Consider the following 20,073-nt stretch of genomic DNA (forward strand, 5'->3'; position numbering starts at 1 on the left):
TTTTGTTCATTTTCTACTGAAAATATCTTCACTTGAAATAAGACACACCAGACTTATAGGAAACATTTCAGAAAGATTTATGAGCTTGTTTTAAGTCAATAATTCCTTATTATTGATGAAAACATACCAGTTCAATTGGCAGATTATTTCACATATAATATGGAAGAAAATTCTTGTCATAAAGTGAAACAATTTACTGGTTGAACCATTTCTTTTTTCCATCACTGTTCAAGGATTATTGACATAAAACAATCTCCTATGTTTTGCTGAAAAGTTACATGTGAGTTAGTTTTGTTTTATTTCAAGTGTACTAAAATATTTAGATTCGAAACTAGACAAAAATACTTGATAAGATTTAATGTTTTGCAGTGCTTATGGCGTCTATAATTGGACTGAAATCCCTCAGTTCATTCATTTATTCATTAATTGAAATGAAAAGTTCAGACAAGATTTTAATCCCATACTTGAGCAGAGGTTTCCTAAGTTCTGACCCGTTTTTACCTCCAGGTTTCCCTTTCCAAGTTACATCGCGTCCCTGACCTCTGACATCGTCAACAGCACTCTGTCCGTGTACCGGGAAGCGACCAAGAACCTACTGCCAACACCAGCCAAGTCCCACTACCTGTTCAACCTGCGCGACGTTTCCCGGGTCATCCAGGGCATCTGCCTGTCCCGGCCCGAATCCGCAGAGGAGCCGTCTGTCATCAAACGGCTCTGGGTCCACGAGGTAACAGTGGAGAACAGGAGAACCGGGCCGTCCATCAGGCCATGACCCGAACCTTCAGAGTCACACAGACCCGTTCAGGCCGCTTTGATCAGACTCCAGTCTGTTTGTCTGGAAAGTCCGGTTCATAATCCACCAATGGAACCAGAACTTTTTCATCAGTATAAAATAATTATTTACCTAAATCAAGCTCCTCTACCAAGCTGAAACCATTCTGGTCATTCAGCTTTTTGTCTCATTTCAACTGTAGTGATATATTTGCACTAAACTAAACCAAAAATACTATTTTGTGTTTTTGCAGTGTAGGGAACCCTTCCTTATTCCCTCACTACAAAATCACAAAATTTTACCAAATATTTTTGTCTAGTTTCTAGTGGAAATATCTTAGTACATTTTAAATAAGACAAAATTGACTTACTGGTAACTTTTCAGCAAGAAATAGGAGCTTGTTTTAGGTAAATAATGCTGGAATATAGATAAAAATTATTGGTTTCACTGGCAGATTATTTCACTTGTAACATGGAAAAATGTCCTTTTATCAGGTAAATAATCTACCAGTGGAACTAGTACCTTTTCATCAATATAAAATAGTTATTGACTTAAAACAAACTTACATCTTTCTAAATCATTTTTGTCTTATTTCAAGTGTACTAAGACATTTGCACTGGAAATTAGACATATTTGGTAAAATTTTGAGTTTTTGCAGTGTAGACAGAAATTTTCCCGCATTTGTAAGAAAATTTACAAATTTCATTAGAAAAGCAGCTTTCTGATGATTTTTGATAAAATGTGATGTTTGTTGCTGGTTTGCTGTTTTTTTGTTTGAGCTGCCTTGTTACTGAAAAATTCTGCTATAACACAGTTCTGCTGGGCCCGGTCAGGTTCTGAGGGTGTACTGCGACCGGCTGGTGCAGGACATGGACCGCTCCTGGCTCGTCGGCCACCTGCAGGTGGTGTTCGCGGAGCAGATGCAGGAGAACTTCCACCAGCTGTTCCAGCACCTGGACCAGGACCAGGACGGCGTGGTGACGGAGGACGACCTGCGCAGCCTCATGTTCTGCGACTTCCACGACCCGAAGGGCGAGGACCAGAACTACCGCGAGGTGCCGGACCTGGAGCAGCTGCGCCTGGTGGTGGAGGCGCACCTGGACGAGTACAACAACGTCAGCAAGGCGCCCATGAACCTGGTGCTGTTCCGCTTCGCCATCGAGCACGTCTGCCGCATCTCGCGCATCATCAAGCAGCCGAGCGGCCACGCGCTGCTGGTGGGCGTCGGCGGCAGCGGGCGCCAGTCGCTCACCCGGCTGGCCGCCTACATGGCCGACTCGGAGCTCTTCCAGGTGGAAATCAGCAAGACGTACGGCAGCAACGAGTGGCACGAAGACCTGAAGATGGTGATGAGGAAGTCGACGCAGGGCGAGGCGCACGGCGTCTTCCTCTTCACCGACACGCAGATCAAGAAGGAATCCTTCCTGGAGGACATCGGCAACCTGCTGAACACCGGAGAGGTGAGACCAGAAGAGAGCTGTTAAAAATTTACAGCAATGTTTTAGTTTATTTAGTCATGAAGTAAAAAAAAAACTAAATGATGTTATTCATTTTTAAATGTCACAGTTTCAACCTACATATTTAATTTGCAAGTTAAATATTTACTTGGGAAGCAAAATATTTGGCTCCCCAACTAAATGTTTAGATCTGAGCTAATATTTCCTTCATCAACTAAATATTTTGTTACAGTTTATATATTTAGTTTTTAAAGTAAATGTGTAGTTCCAAACTAAATATTTATTTTCTAGGATAAACATTTAATTTCCAAAATAAATGTTTGGAAATTAGACATTTAGTTTAATTTCCAAATAGCTAGCTAGCAAACAAAATAGATTGATAGATAGATAGCTAAATATTTAGTTGGGAATTTAATGATTAATGTTTAGTTTGTATATATTTAGTTACATAGAAAATATTTACTTTCTACGCTAAACATTTAATTTCCAAATTAAAGGTTTAGCTCGGACATAAATAGCTTGGCAGCTAAATATTTAGTTTGAAAAATAGTAATTATAATATTTAACAGCAAATTAAATATTTATCTTGCAATATTGAATATTGAAAAATATTTTTTTCCAAATTAGAATTTAATTTCCAAACTAAGTATTATTTTTCAAACTAAGCATTTCAAATCATTACCTAGCAAACTAAATATTTAGATTGTTAGCTAAATATGGTAAAAATATAGTTTTAAAAAATGAACACCCTTTTTTTCTTATGATTGACTAAATAAACAAAAATATTGCTCTTAATTTTTTATTGAGTGACTTTACAAATAACACCCATAAAAATAGGAACGGATGAGTTGAAAGTCGTTGGATTCATTTTAAAATGACTAAAACTTTGGCTGGAAGGTTGACATGTTGATGTTTTTCTCCAGGTTCCCAACCTGTTCGCCGTGGACGAGAAGCAGGAAATCTGTGAGAAGATGCGGGTTCTGGACCGGCAGCGCGATCGCGACAAGCAGACGGACGGCTCGCCGCTCGCCCTGTTCAACATGTTCCTGGAGCGCTGCCGCACACAGCTGCACGTGGTGCTGGCCATGAGTCCCATCGGCGACGCCTTCAGGGACCGCCTGCGCCGATTCCCCGCCCTCATTAACTGCTGCACCATTAACTGGTTCCAGGTGGGCCGAGTAACCCGATTTCATGACTTTGGTACCAGAACTTTCCGAGCTTGGATGGGGGCTCTGATAGATTTTCAATGTTTAGGTACAATGGGATCTATTGAGTTTGCAGGTCTGGTCTGAAGTTTTATAGTGCAGCAGATTGTTGAATCTTTCATATGTGGATACAAGAATCTAACTTGGATCCCAGAGGTAATAAATATTAGCCATAGAAAAATTCAAGATGGCGGCCATTTTTCAAACCACCTAGATGGTCATCAACCAAGATTTTTTTTCACTTAATTTGCTCATTTTTATTGGCATTTGGTGTCAAATCAAACATACTTGGACCAGTACAAATTATATTTACTGATACTGTTTTGATTTTTCAAGATGGCCGCCATGGTTGTTATGAAAAATTTATTTTTCCTTGAAATCATCAATTAAAAGAATTTGTTTGGAGACAAATCGCAGCTACATATTTTGAATGATAGATATCATGTAAATTTTCTTGATGTTGTCCCTCTGTTTTCTTTTCCACAATGGCTGCCATTTTTATACTGGACAATATATGATATTTCCAAAGCTAACCAAACAATTCCTCTAATTCGCTAAATAAGAATCTTAACTCCGCTAACACTAAACCACTTAATAATTTAAAAATTAGCAGGAGCTAACAATAACCATCAACATTTTTCAAAATGGCCACCATGGTAGTAATGGAGAATAAATGTTTGCACTAAAATCGACAGTAGTTATTGGCCGTGGTGAGAACAGCTAACCAAAATGTTCCACTAATTCGCTGAACAAGAATCTTAAATCTTAGCACCGATAGCGCTAAACTGCTAAGCAAATACAAAATTAGTAGAAGCTAATGCTAACCATTAAGATGGCTGCCTGTAAGTCTGTATCACACATCTTCATCTCCTTCCAGTTGACGACTGGTGTAAGTCTCTCAAACAGCAACATTTGTGAGATGGCAGCCATCTTTAAAAATGGCCGTCATCCTGAAATTCACATGCCTGATGGGAAATATGAAAACCATACAACCTGAGTGGTGTTCATACACATTTTTATGCTTGTATCAACACTTGAAATATTTTTGCTGTGATATTCTGTGTTATTGGGATGATGAGCTTTAAAACTGTGCAGGTTGGCTGAAACATTTCCTAACAGAAGATTTGATAATCCAATGATATTTTAAAAATTTTACTACTCTGGTGGAGGCAAACTTTAATAATCTTATTCAATTTTACTACTTTTACTGCTATTTTGATCTGAAGATTCAGATCAAAATAGCACGTACTTCCATTTTGATAATTTCAATCATACCTGGTCTAAAAAAACGTTTCTTGACAATAAACTGGACACATTTCTGCATCCTTCAGCCTTGGCCTGAAGACGCCCTGCAAGCCGTGGCCGATCGCTTCCTGGAGGACGTTGAGATGACGGATCAGTACCGGCAGGGCTGCATCCACATGTGCAAGAGGTTTCACACGTCCACTATGGAGCTGTCGGCTCGCTTTCTGGACGAGCTGCAGCGCCACAACTACGTCACACCCACTTCCTACCTGGAGCTCATTTCCACTTTCAAAAACCTGCTGAAGACGAAAAGAACGTGAGACAATCACATCGTTAATGTTAATGTTACAGCAGTGGTGGGCACTGCTAACAAGAAAAAGTTAGCAGAAGCTAACACTAAAGCATTAGTCAAAGATTAGTTGCATTATGCTAAAGCGCTATACTAACAAGGTATTCAGCGGAAGCTAACGCTAAAGCGCTACACCAATATTGTATTTAGTGGAAGCTCATGCAAAAGAATGTGTGCTAAATGTTTTCAAAGTTAGCAAAAATGCTAAAGCGCTATACCAACATGGTATTTAGACTAAGCTATTTCTAAAGAACACAAAAGAGGAAACAGTTGATTGCTAAAACTTCAATGCTGTTGTTGAACTTTAGTAAAAATGGTGTAGCGCTAAAATGCTAACTTAGCTATACTATTAGCATATTAGCAGAAATGTGCCCTCCACTGACTTTAAGCGATTAGGCAACATTTCATCTCAATCCATCTGGACATCAGCTATTTTTTCTTGCCTCTCCGTCCAGCGAGGTGATGCAGCTGAAGTATCGCTACAAAGTTGGTCTGGAAAAGCTGCAGTCGGCCGCAGACCAGGTGGCCATCATGCAGGTGGAGCTGGAGGCGCTGCAGCCGCAGCTGATGGTGGCCAGCAAACAGGTGGACGAGATGATGGTGGTGATCGAGCGCGAATCCAAGGAGGTGGCCGCCACGGAGAAGGTGGTGAAGGAGGACGAGGCGGTGTCCAACGAGCAAGCCATGGCCGCCAAGGCCATAAAGGACGAATGCGACGCCGACCTGGCAGAAGCCACGCCCATCCTGCAGTCGGCTCTGGACGCGCTGAATACGCTTACCCCGCAGGTAGGAGGCGCCAAAAGGAACCCTACTACTGTTTAAATCGCAAAATTCAATGGATTTTATATGATAATATGCTTTCTTTAAATTGAAAAGGTCAATAAAAAACAAAACAAGAATACATATACGTACACAAACAACAATGTTTTGCTCACTGCAAAGGTAACCCACAAGTTACGCAACAGCACCATGCAGCATGTTTGATATGCTGCATATCAAACACAAATTCAATCAGTGAATCTGTGTTTATTTCTTAAATACCCTTTCTCACGGAGACTTAGTTACATCTTCTATCTGGTCACTGGAAATTAAAGGCAATTAATTATTAAGGTCATAAATCACTCCAACGATTACATATTGACATAAGGGTGTCTATATAGTCTCTATTGTTCACTTATTTATGTTGTTGAAGCCTGATCCTAATGCTGTAAAACATTATATTTAGTATCTGGGTTAAGGTGTAGATTAAGTTTAGACTGAGATTAGGAGTAGTTTTGTATTCTGGTAATGTCAAGGTTTGGTGTTGTCTAATGGTGCGTTCACACCAAACGCGTTACGCGCATCAAGAACGCATCAAGTCCGACGCTTCAAGTTCGACGCGTGTCCACTTTGCTCCGTTCACACCAAACGCGTTTTGAGCATCAGGTGCGTCTGGTTTACAGTCAAACTCTATGTGGAGGCGCGTCGAGGGCCGTTGCGAAGCGTTTCAAGCGTTTGACATGTCAAGAGCATCCAACGCAAAACAACGACTTGACGCTCTTCCGCATAGTCTTTGAATGTACAGCAGACATGCGAAACGCGTTAAGCGTCTGCATTCAAAGTGAACACGCGTCGAACTTGAAGCGTCGGACTCGTTTTTGACTCGCGTGTGAACGCACCATAGAATTCAGGCACTTGACATTTTGCTGTAGAGAACCATTGGAAGCGCACTAGGGGACAACGAGGGAACACTAGGGGCAGGAAACAGGTTGTTGCACTGCAAAATCACAACATTTTCCTAGTATTTTTGTAAAGTTTCTAATGCAAATGTCATACTATACTTAAAATAAGACGAAAATAACTTACAAGTAATTTTCAGTAATATATAGGAGTTTATTTAAGTCAATAATTAGTACTAGTACTAGATTATTTAACTTCTAACAAGACTTTTTTCCTATAAGTAAATTAATCTGCCAATGGAACCAGAACTTTTCCATCAATATTGAGATATTATTGACTTAAACAAGCTGTTATAATTTTTCGGTAAAATATAAGAGCTTGTTTTAAGTTAATAATTCCTTAATATTTATGAAAAAGTTCTACTTCCACTGGTAAATTATTTCAGTTACTGTGTAACAAGACGTATTTCCCATGAGTACTGAAGAATTATTTACTTACAATAAGCTAATTTTTTTTTTGCTGAAAAGTTATTAATTGGTTTTCTCTTATTTCAATTGTGCTGAGATATTTGTACTAAACTAAACCAAAAATACTTGGTAAGACTTTTGTGTTTTTGCAGTGTAGGGAACCCTTTCTTCACTTCTCACTGCAAAAACATAAGTTACATATTTTGCCAAATATTTTTGTCTAGTTTGTAGTGGAGATATCTTCGTACATTTGAAATAATGCAAAACTGAGTAATTAGTAACTTTTAACCTATATGTAGGAGTTTGTTTTAGGTAAATAATGCTTGAATGCAGGTGAAAATTTGTAGTTTCACTGGCTGATTATTTCACTTAATATATGGGAAAAATGTCTTGTTATGAAATAATGAAATGAAATAATCCTCTTGTGGAACTACCGGTAATAATATTTTGTATCGATTGTAAAAATCATTGACTTGAAACAAACTCATATTTCCTCCTAAAAATTTAGATTTGTCTTACAAATGTACTAAGATGTTTGCACTAGAAACAAGACCAAAGTCTTTTGTTGTTTTTGCAGTGTAACATAAGCTGCCATATTTGTTCAAAAATGAGTTTGAATTTTTATTCTGTTAAATTTTTCCCATCTTCTCTGATTTGTGTGCTGAAATGTGCAGGACATCTCGCTGGTGAAGTCCATGAAGAACCCGCCTGCAGGGGTGAAGCTGGTGATGGAGGCCATCTGCATCCTGAAGGCCGTCAAGCCGGACCGAATCCCGGACCCGGGCGGCTCTCTGAAGAAGGTGGAGGACTACTGGGGTCCGGCCAAGAAGCTGCTGGGAGACATGCGCTTCCTGCAGAGTCTGCATGAGTACAACAAGGACAACATCCCTCTCAACCTGATCACCGTCATCCGCCAGAAGTACATCACCAACCCGGACTTTGTGCCGGAGAAGATCAGAACGGCGTCCACTGCGGCGGAGGGAATGTGTAAGTGGGTCTGTGCCATGGACAAGTACGACAAGTAAGAGTTTCCCTTCTGCTCCCTTCTTACCACTTTGTCTCATTCACATTTGACTGAATCTTATCTGTATTTATAAACACCTATTTTTACCCAAGGTTTTTACAGTGTTTATTTCCTGTTTTGCTTGAATTTTATGGAGCTCAATTGTGGCCATAAAGTTTGGTCCAAATCTTTACCAACATTTGCCTTTATTTTTGTAGTATTTATTTCCATCTGAGCTTAAATTCTATGGAGATAAACTGAAAAATAAACTTGAATCTTAAAAGGAGTTTTTAAAATTTTTTTTCATCTTAAAATGTATTTATTTATTTTTCAGCATCAAATCTTTTCTTTTCAGTTTCATTTTTTTCAGGTAAAAATAACATTTAAAACTTTTGCTCAAACTTCTTTTTACTAAAAAAAAACCCTTCAACCTTAATATTAGTTTTTAACTTTGTCAGTTTAAAATTATATCATAAAATAATAATTTATACTGTATAATTAAAAATATAATTCCAGATTTTTAAATTTGTGGCCGCAATTTAGAGAGCTAAATTGGGGTCATAAAATTTGCTGCAAATTGTTTTTGTTTTATTGAAACTAAAAAAAAAAAACTTGAATCTGAAAAGTAGTTTTGAACTTTTTTATTTGTTTCAAACTCATTTTCTAGATTCTAAATTATTTTTCAGTTTCAAACCTTTTCCTTTCAGTTTTAATTTCTCTTTTAATTTCAAAAATAATTTGAAGAAACTTTATTTTTCAAAATTTATGGAGCTGAATTGGGGCCAAAAGGTTTGCCCCAGTTTTTTATTTTTTAGTAAAACAAATTCAATATGAAAAGTAATTTTGACATTTTTTTCCGTTTATTTTTTTTTTCCAGTTTGAGATCTTTTTTCAGCTTCAAATCTTTTCTTTAGTTTCAAATTTTCTATCAGTTTCAAATTTATTTGTCAATTTTACATCTTTTTTTTTTCAGTTTCTAAAAAAATGTTTTGGAGCAATCTGACTCCATACAATTCTGTGTAAATTGTTTTTTTGTCTCGTCAATATGCATACAGAGTGGCCAAGGTGGTTGCGCCAAAGAAAGCCAAACTTGCAGAAGCTGAAGGAGAGCTGAAGATCGCCATGGACGCTCTGCACATCAAGCAGGCGGCGCTCAAAGAAGTCCAGGATAAACTGGCGAAGCTGGAAGAGACTCTGGAGGCAAACAAGAACAAGAAAGCTGATCTGGAGTTCCAGGTCCGTAACAACTCTCACTTTAAAGTGTTAAGCTAACAGCACTGAGCAGTTTGAGCTGCATAGAAACTGGGAATCGTATGGAGCCACGTTGGGGTAATAAAAGTAGCTCAAAAAATATATTTTGAAGCTGAAAAGTCATTTTGAGACTGAAAAAATGGAAACTAAAAGAAAAGATTTGAAGCTGAAAAATAATGTTGAAACTAAAAAGCAATTCAAAATGAATCAAAGAAAAAAATGGAACTGAAAATAAAAGTTCTTCAAATTCAGGTTTGCTTTTTTTGTTTCAAAAAATGTTTTTGGGCACAGACTTTATAGAATTGTGCTGAAACTATTGTCCTTGTTGCAATAAATGTTTCCAAACTTTGACTGGTTGGTTTGGCCTGCAGGTGGATCTGTGCAGTAAGAAACTGGAGCGAGCCGAGCAGCTGATCGGAGGCCTGGGCGGAGAGAAAACCCGTTGGAGTGAAATGGCCTTTAATCTGGGCCTGCTCTACAACAATCTAACTGGGGACATGCTAATCTCATCAGGCATCGTGGCTTACCTGGGAGCCTTCACCTCCAAATACAGACAGGTGGAGGCAGCCAAGATATCCGCCAGCCTGCTGCAGCTAACTCTACTTTTGAGCTTAAAGTGCTTCCATATGCTAAATGCTAGCGTAGCATTCTGCGTCCAGCTCAAATCTTTGATGTTTTTTTTTTATGTGTCTTTTTTTTAATTGTTGAAACGTTTCCTCCAGGATCAGACGGAGAAGTGGCTGGAAATGTGTAGGGCCATGGAGATCCCGTGTTCCTCCAACATGTCGCTCACCAGCTCTCTGGGCGAACCGGTAAAGATCCAGGCGTGGAACATCGCCGGCCTGCCGTCAGACAGCTTCTCCATAGAAAACGGCATCATGATATCGTGAGTTCAGCAGACAAAGACATTCCCACCTCTAGTCACATTATGTCAACACACTGAACACACAAATTACTGGGATTTTATGTCATACATCAGCCACCAGAGGGCGCTAGAGGCCCGCAGAAAGCTGGAGGGAAGATGAGAATTTTTAAAATTCTTTAAAATAAAAATTATTACAAAATCTAAAATATCATTTACAATGATTCATTGAAATATTATTTGGCATGCTCATCTTCCTGCTTAAATTAAATTTCCGCCAAAATGAAACCAAGGAAATATAAGAGTTTAAAAATTGGAAATTTGCTAGAAAGAACTGAGATTTTTTTTTCACTTTTTAAGCATAGAAATAAAAAAGAAAATCCGGAAAATGTCTGAGAATAATCAAATTGCTTTTCAAGCAAATTTTTGACTTTTCAAACTCAGAAAGTTTTTTCTAGAAAATCTGACTTGGAGCTCTGAAAAGTTTTTTTTTTTTTCTAGAATTTTTTTTTAGATTAATCCAAAAAAAAAATTCTAGCAGTTTTTTGAGATTTCAAATTCAAGTTTGAGGGTTTTTTTCTGAAATTAATTTCAAAATTGTAGAAAAACTGTCCAGAAGCCACTACTGCAAAGAAACCCCTAAGAGCTCAAGGCTAAAACTTTCTAGAAGTCGATGTTTTTTGACATATTTTGTAGCGTTAGCTACAAGCTAATGCTGTTTTTGGGTAATGTCCCAGATCAGGGGTGTCAAACTCCAGTCCTCGAGGGCCGCTGTCCTGCAACTTTTAGATTTGCCTCTGCTGCACCACACCTGAATAGAATAATTAGGTCATTAGCAAGGCTGGGAGATCTGATCTACACAAGGAGGAGGTAATTAAGCCATTACATTCCAGCTTTTTGTACCTGTGACACATCTAAAAACTGCAGGACAGCGGCCCTCGAGGACTGGAGTTTGACACCTGTGCCCTAGATCAACTCAAAGTAAAGTGGAAATGTAAAGTGGAAGCAAATTATACAAAAGATTCAACAATAAAAATAAACAAAATCTAAAATTCTGAATGAACTGATGGAAAATGTTCGGTCTACTGGGTAATTTTCCTTCCTCCTTATGTTAGTTTGTGTTCTTCCTCATAAAATCTCAATTCAATTATTTCTGGTTTTGTTTCAAGCAAATAAAGTGAAATGAAAACAATGAAGATGTAAATACTCAGCTCCTTTAGACTTGGCGAATCAAAACGTGGATCTTCATCGCTCCTGACTTGTAAAAACGTTAAAGCTGCAGCAGTACAGAGATGAAGTCTTTTCTGCTGGACGCCTGCTGTTTGCTGCTATTAGCAAACTGTGAGAGAAGCTTAAATTCTGCAAAAAAACCCACAGATATTATCAGAGTCTGGAGGAAAAACACACCAGGTTGTATCTTAGCAATATTCAAGTTTGATAACGGAGGCGGAGAAACAATTGTGACAAAAAACAACTGATAAACCTGAAATGCAAAACAAATCTGTGGATGTGATTTTCTTTTTAATAGTTTACAAACTTTGGGAGGCAGATAAAAGCAAAATGAAACAGATTTTTGCAGGATGCGTCTAATCCAGGTCCTTCCTTTAGGAAATAATGTCAATTTTTCTGGTTCTAAACAATTCAGTTTATTTAAATTACCACAAATATTGTCTTAAAGCATTTTACAAAGTACTAATATCAATACAATCAATTTTAAATTCCAACTGTTGTTAGTTATCAAACTGTGCAATTAGGTTGGATTATATTCAAATTAAGGCTGCATCTGAAAGTTATTATTCTGATGATTAATCAGTTAATCGGGTAAAACAATTTGCACTTTTTCCAGATATTTTTATGTAAAGGATTCATCTGCAGCTGAAATAATTCTACTAAAATCTACATGTGAAAATCGGAGCCATTTCTGCTTCACTTAATCCAGTGATTACTTTTTTATTAATTGATCAATCTTTGGAAAATAATAACTGCTTAATAGGACATTTTTTTAGGAGGTTAGTTAAGCTAATATTTAAAGACAGTTTTTTATTTGGGTCTAATTACTGCTCTGAGTGTGTTATTCTGGCAGCAAAGGCCAGTTTTATGAGTCTGTTTACTAAAATTAATGGTTAATTGATTGCTAAATTAATTGACGATTATTTCAGTGAGACGATTAATCACGATAAATCGTGATTAATCCAGAAGCCACTACTGCGATTAATCACGATTAATCGTCTTGCAGAGTGAGTGGATGTGCTCAGTTTGTCGTCCAGTAGCTGATTGGTTGTCTTTGTTTTGAGGAGCCATCTTGTTCACATATTATTTTAAAGCGACGGACGCAATATTTTGTATTCATGTAACTTGTAAAATCCCAATAAAAATGCATTTTTGGATTATTTCATAAAGGCATGCGAATATTTTTGCAAGACATTGTCCTGTGTATGAATCTATCTTTCTCTCACTCTCTTTTTGTTCTCTCTGTCTTGTTTTCTCTCCTTTTTTGTTCTGCCCCTCTCTCTTGTTCTCTCTCTCTCTTTCTCCCTCCCTCCCTCCAGTAACGCCAGGCGATGGCCGCTGATGATCGACCCCCAGGGTCAGGCCAACAAGTGGGTGAAGAACATGGAGAAAGCCAACAGCCTCCATGTCATCAAGCTGAGCGACTCCGACTTCGTCCGCACTCTGGAGAACTGCATCCAGTTCGGGAACCCAGGTCTCTCCTTCCCCTCATTTATGTCTGCAGTTCCAGCCCCGGCCACACGGTGTCACTCTTTACCTCCCAGACTGCTGCTCTCCTTTGTTCTGGTCTCTGCAGAGGGAAACTGAAATCAGCCACATCACTGAGATGTTTTGTTTCAGATGGGCTTTGATTCTGGCTGCTGTGTTTAAAACAGCAGAGAATCACATTAACGCCGCAGAGAGAGAGCTACATTTGTTAGCATCTGCTAGCAGCTGTTAGCATCTGCTAATAGCTGCTAGCGTCCTCAGCAGTCAGATTGAAGTCAAGTTTTGGATTTAAAATAAAGGGACATTTTCCGCTGCCTGATGCGAGCCGTCCCACCAGCCCAACCTCGGTCCAGTATTCCCTAAATTATAAGACAAGAAATCTTAAAAAAAAAAAAAAAAAAAGAAACTACCATTTAACCACAAACTACCATCAGCCACTCAGAATCTGGTCGGCCTTTAACACTGAAGTGCTGTGGAAATTCCAGTGTAATTCCTATTAAACAGCCTAAATGAAAACACAAAAAGCCACTGAAGCACATTTATTTACATTTTCATCAACTGTAGAGAAACACTCAGATCCACTTTATTTATTCTAACAAAAGAGGAAATCACGTTTATGGTTAATATCAGTCCAGCAGCTTCTGCCCCTAAACATTAAATAAAATATAACAAATAACCCTAAACAAAACAATAGCAGGAGTTGATATTTGTAAATTTAAACAGCTAAAATGGACATTAATAATAACAGATAAAAACACATACAAAACATAGCAATATTACTCATAAAACACTGTATATAATTACATTTGTATAAAATATATGTTGAACTATAATACTTGTAATACTTGAAAAGAAAAAACAGAGCTGATCCTGATACAAACCAGTTTCAAACGGCAACAGAAAGACAAAAAGGGGCGGAGCTGACAGTTACCGGTTGCTACGGTAACCAGCCTAACAGAACTTAATACGTCAACAATGTCTGGAGAAACAACGTTTTGTTACCTGTTACACAACCATATTTATGTGAAATAATTCCTTTGCGCGTCATTTCATGCTTTTCATTGGGCAGGAAATGATAAACGAGACGAACCCTTACTGGCACTTTGAGCGTAAAGCTTTGTATGCTATTGGTGTTAACATAATTTGCCTAAAAGAAGTAAACGACAGAGAAAGTCGTTCAAAACGACTCGACGAGACTCTCAGTCAGGCTGAATGAGCTGATCTCAGGAATCGGGTGAAATACGGTAGTTTTCCCCAACAAAACGGGAGACGGGTATGATTGAAGTGTGTGGGCTGACTTGTGATGCTGAAGCGCTAAAGTAGAACCTTCTTAGTGGATGTGGCCTAATGATCCACCAAACAGCAGAACAAGCTGCTCTGAGGAGGAAAAACAGTAAAAAAAACGTCCATTTGACTGGATTCAGAGGCAACGTATTTAAAGTGAGAAACAGGCATTAAAAGGACATCTGAGTAACGACCTGACTCTTCGCTCACCAGCAGACTGGCAGAGCAACGTCTCTGTAAAATTGTCCCCAGAGGGAACAGCTCCTTCCCTGATGGCCTCTTTTCTTATTTCACACTTTTGCACTTTCTTTGTGTTTGTGTCGCAGTCCGTAACGAAGTGCCGCTGTTCGCTCCTCCGGCCGGACGGAGCTGTTGTTTCTCTTACGTAATCATTAGCAAGTTGCTGCTGGTTTGTGTTTGGAAAAGGTCGCCGCTCCCAGTTGCCTCTGGGAGCCGAGTTGCCTCCTGACAGAGCAACATCAATTACAAACGGGCCAGCGTTGGAAACATGAGAGCAGCATTATCAGGCTTAATGTGAAATCACATTAGCAGTGATGTTAGGGGAGTCCGGCGTTTGAAGCCTCAGTGGTTTCCTGGTCATTCACATGAGCTCCACAGAGGAAGAGCTAATGTTGGTCGATTTATTCGTCCTGATAACTAAAATAAGGAAGTAGCTGCCAGTGGTAGGCACTGCTAACGAAAACACTAGCTGCGCTAACACTAAAGCACTACATCAGCACGGTAGCAGAAGCTAATGCTAAAACGCTTATAGAGTTGTAAGAATGTGAGAAAAAGGTGATAATATGGAAGAAAAGTTGGAATGATCTGGGAATAAAGTCGTAATAATACGAGAAAAAAAGAGTCACAATAAAACAACAAAAGTGTTATAATAATACAGGAAAAGGTCGCAATAAATAGTCATAATCTTATGAGAATAAACTTGAAGTAATATGGAAAAAAGTTGGAATAATACGAGAATAAACTGATAAAATTATGAGAATAAAATTGTAATGATACGTAAATGAAGTTGAAATGTTGCTAAAAAAATAAACTTGTAATATTAGTAAGAATTTTTTTAATCCTTCATGAAAAATAATAAGAAATCAAAATGAGGAATGTTGAGCATCTTGTTCTACCAAGATGCAAATAGGACATACTTGATCTTAAGCATCAGCATTAAATTATTATCTGGATAAATTGCTAAGCGAACTATTAGCTTGTCAGAGGCTGCTCCAAATAGTCCAGATTTTCCTTCTGGAGTTTTCAGGACTGATGCAGTAATTAATGCAAAAGGAGCCCCAACCCAGTAAAAAATCCTTAAATTTCTACTGATGTGAAATGCTGAATTTTAAATGTTTGTTCTTGTAAGTCAAAAATACAGAAAATAAAAGTTATGTATGTTTTTCTCTGTGTAATGAATCTATATGAGTTTGAGTGAAATGAGGGACAAAAGCCTCTGAGCTTTTCCTGGATGTTTTTCTCTCCGTTGACCTGACAGCGTTACGCTGCTCTGTCTCTGAGTGAGAGTCATTTTGGAAACCAGTTCAGCGATAACGCTGACATGTTGTGGAGGAAAACAATTCGCTTCGACTGGAACCATTTAAAACGGTGCAGCTTCACCGCTGTAGCGGCTGACACCCGGATGATGATGATGATGATGGTTTGTAAAGATGAGGCGGGTTTTGTGTTCCAGTGCTGCTGGAGAACATCGGTGAGGATCTGGACCCCATCCTGGAGCCTCTGCTGCTGAAGCAGACCTTCAAGCAGGGCGGGGCGCTGTGCATCCGCCTGGGAGACTCCACCATCGAGTACGCGCCCGACTTCCGCTTCTACATCACCACCAAGCTGCGTAACCCTCACTACTTACCCAAGATCTCAGTGAAGGTAAAACTCTCTGGATTTAAAATCTTTCCTGTAGGACCAGACGATAAGGCCGGAAAACCTAGAATGATGCAAGGTTTTCATAACAGTCGATATTGATCATTACTGATTGCTTTTGTTTTAAATATCTGAAATGCTTCCAAACTGATGGCGTGACCTTTCCTGTTTTATCCAGTTTTCACTCCATGCCGTTATTTTTTTTATTTTTAGCCACTTACGAGGCGAAACCTGAAACTGCTGCTGCGTTAGCTACGCAACAGGTCGTTGCTAGGCAACCACAAGTTACGCAACTTGTGGTTGGTCCACTGGAGTAGCGGCAAAAGACCACGGCTACCGCACAGGTTGTTGCACTGCAAAAACGCAAAGTCTATTTCCAAGTAATTTTGGTCTAGTTTCTAATGCAAATATAAGACAAGACTAACTTACAAGCAAACATAGAGGCTTGTTTTAAGTTAATAATTTGATTTAAAAAGTAGTAGCTTCAATGGCAGATTATTTAACAGGAAATTGTTCCTGTGTTGTAAATAAATTTATCTGTGACTAGAGAAATGTTGCTAGGTGGCTCCCTAGCAAGACGTTGTTGCTAGGCAACCACAAGTTACCCAAATGGTTGGATGACGAAAAGTTACTTATAAGTAAGTTTTGTCTTATTTCAAATGTAATAAGATATTTGCACTGGAACGGAGACCAAAAATACTCGGTGAGATTTTGTGATTTTGCAGTGTTCATGCCTCTCCTTTCAAATCTTTATCTGGAAAATATTTCATTTATGTTCATAATATCAGAGAAACATGATATTCTGTTTAAACTTTTCATCAGTAAGTGAAAAACCTCGTGTTAGTGGGTTATTTTGACGACAAAACAGGCGATTCTGTCAGAAAGTCTCTGTTCTTTCTGTCTCACAGCTTGAATATTTTTTTCCTTTTAGGAAGATGTTTGTTATTCGATTACACCGATCATTTTTACCCCAATCACACAGTGGATCATTGTTCTCCTACCCTCCATGATCTGAAAAAGTATTTCAGGAAAAGGAGCATTAAAGTAAATCACATTACAGAGAAGGAAGAGGTTGGAAAGCATTTCAGAAGATCACATTTCCAGCATCTATTTGTAGCAGCTCGCCGCTTTATGGCCGGCTATTAGATTGATTCAGCTCATTTTTCACAACTGGCTCAGTCCCTTTCTCTTCCATTTTTGTCTAAATCTTTTTTTGGCATACAGTGTATTATGTGAGGGTTTCCATTACGCCCATTAAACCGCTTTTCGAAATGCAAAAGAGGGCTGATCCGCTGGAGAAGCGGCTCTTTTCCAATGTGAATGTGTGAAAAGGACAAACTGAAGATTTATATGAGATCCAAGCTGTTACCACCAGCAGAGTGGGCCTCACTGCATCAATGGAAATAAAATTAAACCCCAGAGAAGCACACTTCTTATTTAGGTTATAGAGAACAACCTCCAGGTAAAAGCTAAGAAACTGCAACACCTTTTCACACTAAAAGAACGAGTTCACCACACGGCTGCTTTATTAGAGGCAATTTGATCGTTGCAACTGATTTAAAACAGAGAAAACCAACAAACTTTAGTGATTACACAGGAAATGTCATGTTGAGATAAGCACAGCGATTTACAAAAGCAATAGTAACTCTTCAGTTCAGTACTTTATGATTCCACAGCTGCAGACAACACAAATACGACATTCAATGACAAAAAAATAGAAAACAGATGTTCAAAAATCTTCAAAATGTGACACGTTTGGTCAAAGTTGGTTGAGATCTGTAGTGGCGTTTGGGATGAAGCAATATTTGTATCAATTTCTTTCACCTTATGGATGGAAACCTGCAAATTCCTCAAAGAGACGACGGCTTCTGCTGACTGCAGTGGTTCTGGCTTTTCCACAATCTGCCCCAGATTTCTGGCAGGGGGTGCTGTTCAATGCCAGTTATTCTACTTTCAGTTTTAATGAGTTTAAACTACGATGGCGTATTAGGAACATTGTTAATAGACAAAAAAAGGAATAAATTTACTCCACAAGACTCAGAAATTTTGAGATTAATGTCAGAAAATTTCTAGAAAAATGTGGGAATTTAAAAATTTCAAAAGTAGAAAAATTTTTACTTTTGAAACTCAAAAAATTCAAAACTGAAACTGAGAACTTTGCTGTTTTTGAGTCTCACACCAGTTGTCAACGGGAAGGACCTCAAGATGGCTGATGCAGACTGACAGTCATTTTAGTGGTTAGCATTAGCTTGTGCTAATTTTATTATGTTTTAGCGGTTAGCATTAGCATAGCCAAGATTCTTGTTCAGCAGTTTAGTGGAACACGCACCGTCGGCAGTGACAACTGCTGATGTTAGTACAAACATATTTTCCATTACAACCATGGCAGCCATTATCAAAAATGTTAATGGTTAGCATTAGCTTTGGCTAATTGTTTGTGTTTAGCGGTTTAGCATCAGCATATTCAGATTCTTGTTTCGTGAATTAGTGGAACTTTTTGTTTATCTGTTGCCACTACTGACAATAACTACTTACCGATTTAATTCAAACATATTTTCTCCATTACAGCCATGGTGGCCATTTTGAAAAATGTTCACAAGAAAAAAAGAGACAAAATTAATAAAATAAATCTGATTTCTATGGTGGAGTCAGATTATGTAACCATAATCTGACTCCACAGACATTCATCTAATTGACAATTTTATTGTCAGTTAGACATGTCAATAATAATTCATCTTCCATGTCAACCACGGTGGCCATCTTGAAAACTCAAAACATTATCAGTAAATATGATTTTTGTTGGTTCAATCATGTGTGATTTGACTCTAAAACTTTTCATTTCTGATAAAAATGGGCAAATTTAGTGCAAAATTAAATCTTCCTTGACGACCATCTTGGCGCTCATTTTTCAAGATGGCTGCCAAGATGGTTGTCTTGAATTTTGTTTTTTAAACAGCAAGCTCTTTAGAACGTCTGTGCCTCATTAGGTTCCTGTACCTACATGAGAAAGATTTTGCTGTGATATTAAATTATGTGCTGCACTGTTTAGGTCACACTGCTGAACTTCATGATCACGCCTGAGGGCATCGAGGACCAGCTGCTGGGCATCGTGGTGGCTCGGGAACGGCCCGATCTGGAGGAGGAGAAGCAAGCCCTCATCCTGCAGGGTGCAGAAAACAAAAGGTGTGGTTTTCCTCCACGGTGTGCCGTCCAACCAGCTGCCTGGAGACTCCAACCCTAAACCAAACTGTGGTTCTCTGTCAGACAACTGAAGGAGATCGAGGATAAAATCTTGGAGGTGCTCTCCTCCTCCGAGGGCAACATTCTGGAGGACGAAACGGCCATCAAGATCCTGTCCTGCTCCAAGGTGTTAGCCAATGAAATCTCTGAGAAGCAGGCGGTGGCTGAGGTGACCGAGCAGAAGATCGACGAGACACGGATGGGCTACAAACCCATCGCCATTCACTCTGCCATCCTGTTCTTCTCCATTGCTGACCTGGCAAACATCGAGCCGATGTACCAGTACTCCCTGACCTGGTTCATCAACCTCTTCATCAACTCCATCGACAGCTCAGAGAAGAGTGATGAGGTGGACAAGAGGTAAGCCGCTCCAACTCCGCCGCGTAGCTTCAAGGTGACATATTATGCTTCCTTGAACAGGTTAGAATAGGATCTATGGGCAAAACAAAACATGTTCATTATATTTTTAAATTATTCTTGCATAATGAGGTTTTCTTTTAAAATTAGATGTTTTAGGGCCTCTTGCCATTTTAAAGCCAAATAAGCTGCTGCTGGCCACGCAACGTTTACACTCGCACATGAAAATGGCCGACAACAGATGCACAATTATACAACCATACATCTTTGAAAAGCAGAAGTGGAGCCTCCTGCATAACCAACAAATTGTACAGGGCATACGGAGA

General features: G+C 38.8%; 1 protein-coding gene across 1 annotated transcript in view; it reads left to right on the plus strand.

Moving 5' to 3' along the window:
* dnah7 (dynein, axonemal, heavy chain 7) overlaps positions 1-20,073 on the plus strand; it is an 82,370-nt gene that overhangs the window by 42,099 nt on the left and 20,198 nt on the right. Inside the window, exons 39-51 of the mRNA XM_032568172.1 lie at positions 508-727; positions 1,606-2,232; positions 3,153-3,398; positions 4,766-4,995; positions 5,484-5,814; positions 7,829-8,175; positions 9,213-9,393; positions 9,780-9,965; positions 10,131-10,294; positions 12,820-12,974; positions 15,966-16,156; positions 19,200-19,333; positions 19,415-19,750. Coding sequence (XP_032424063.1) covers positions 508-727; positions 1,606-2,232; positions 3,153-3,398; positions 4,766-4,995; positions 5,484-5,814; positions 7,829-8,175; positions 9,213-9,393; positions 9,780-9,965; positions 10,131-10,294; positions 12,820-12,974; positions 15,966-16,156; positions 19,200-19,333; positions 19,415-19,750 — 3,348 coding nt within the window. The remainder of the gene's footprint in view (positions 1-507; positions 728-1,605; positions 2,233-3,152; positions 3,399-4,765; positions 4,996-5,483; positions 5,815-7,828; positions 8,176-9,212; positions 9,394-9,779; positions 9,966-10,130; positions 10,295-12,819; positions 12,975-15,965; positions 16,157-19,199; positions 19,334-19,414; positions 19,751-20,073) is intronic.

The sequence above is a fragment of the Xiphophorus hellerii genome, chromosome 7 (genome assembly GCF_003331165.1).
Source record: "Xiphophorus hellerii strain 12219 chromosome 7, Xiphophorus_hellerii-4.1, whole genome shotgun sequence".
Classification (NCBI taxonomy): Eukaryota; Metazoa; Chordata; class Actinopteri; order Cyprinodontiformes; family Poeciliidae; genus Xiphophorus; species Xiphophorus hellerii.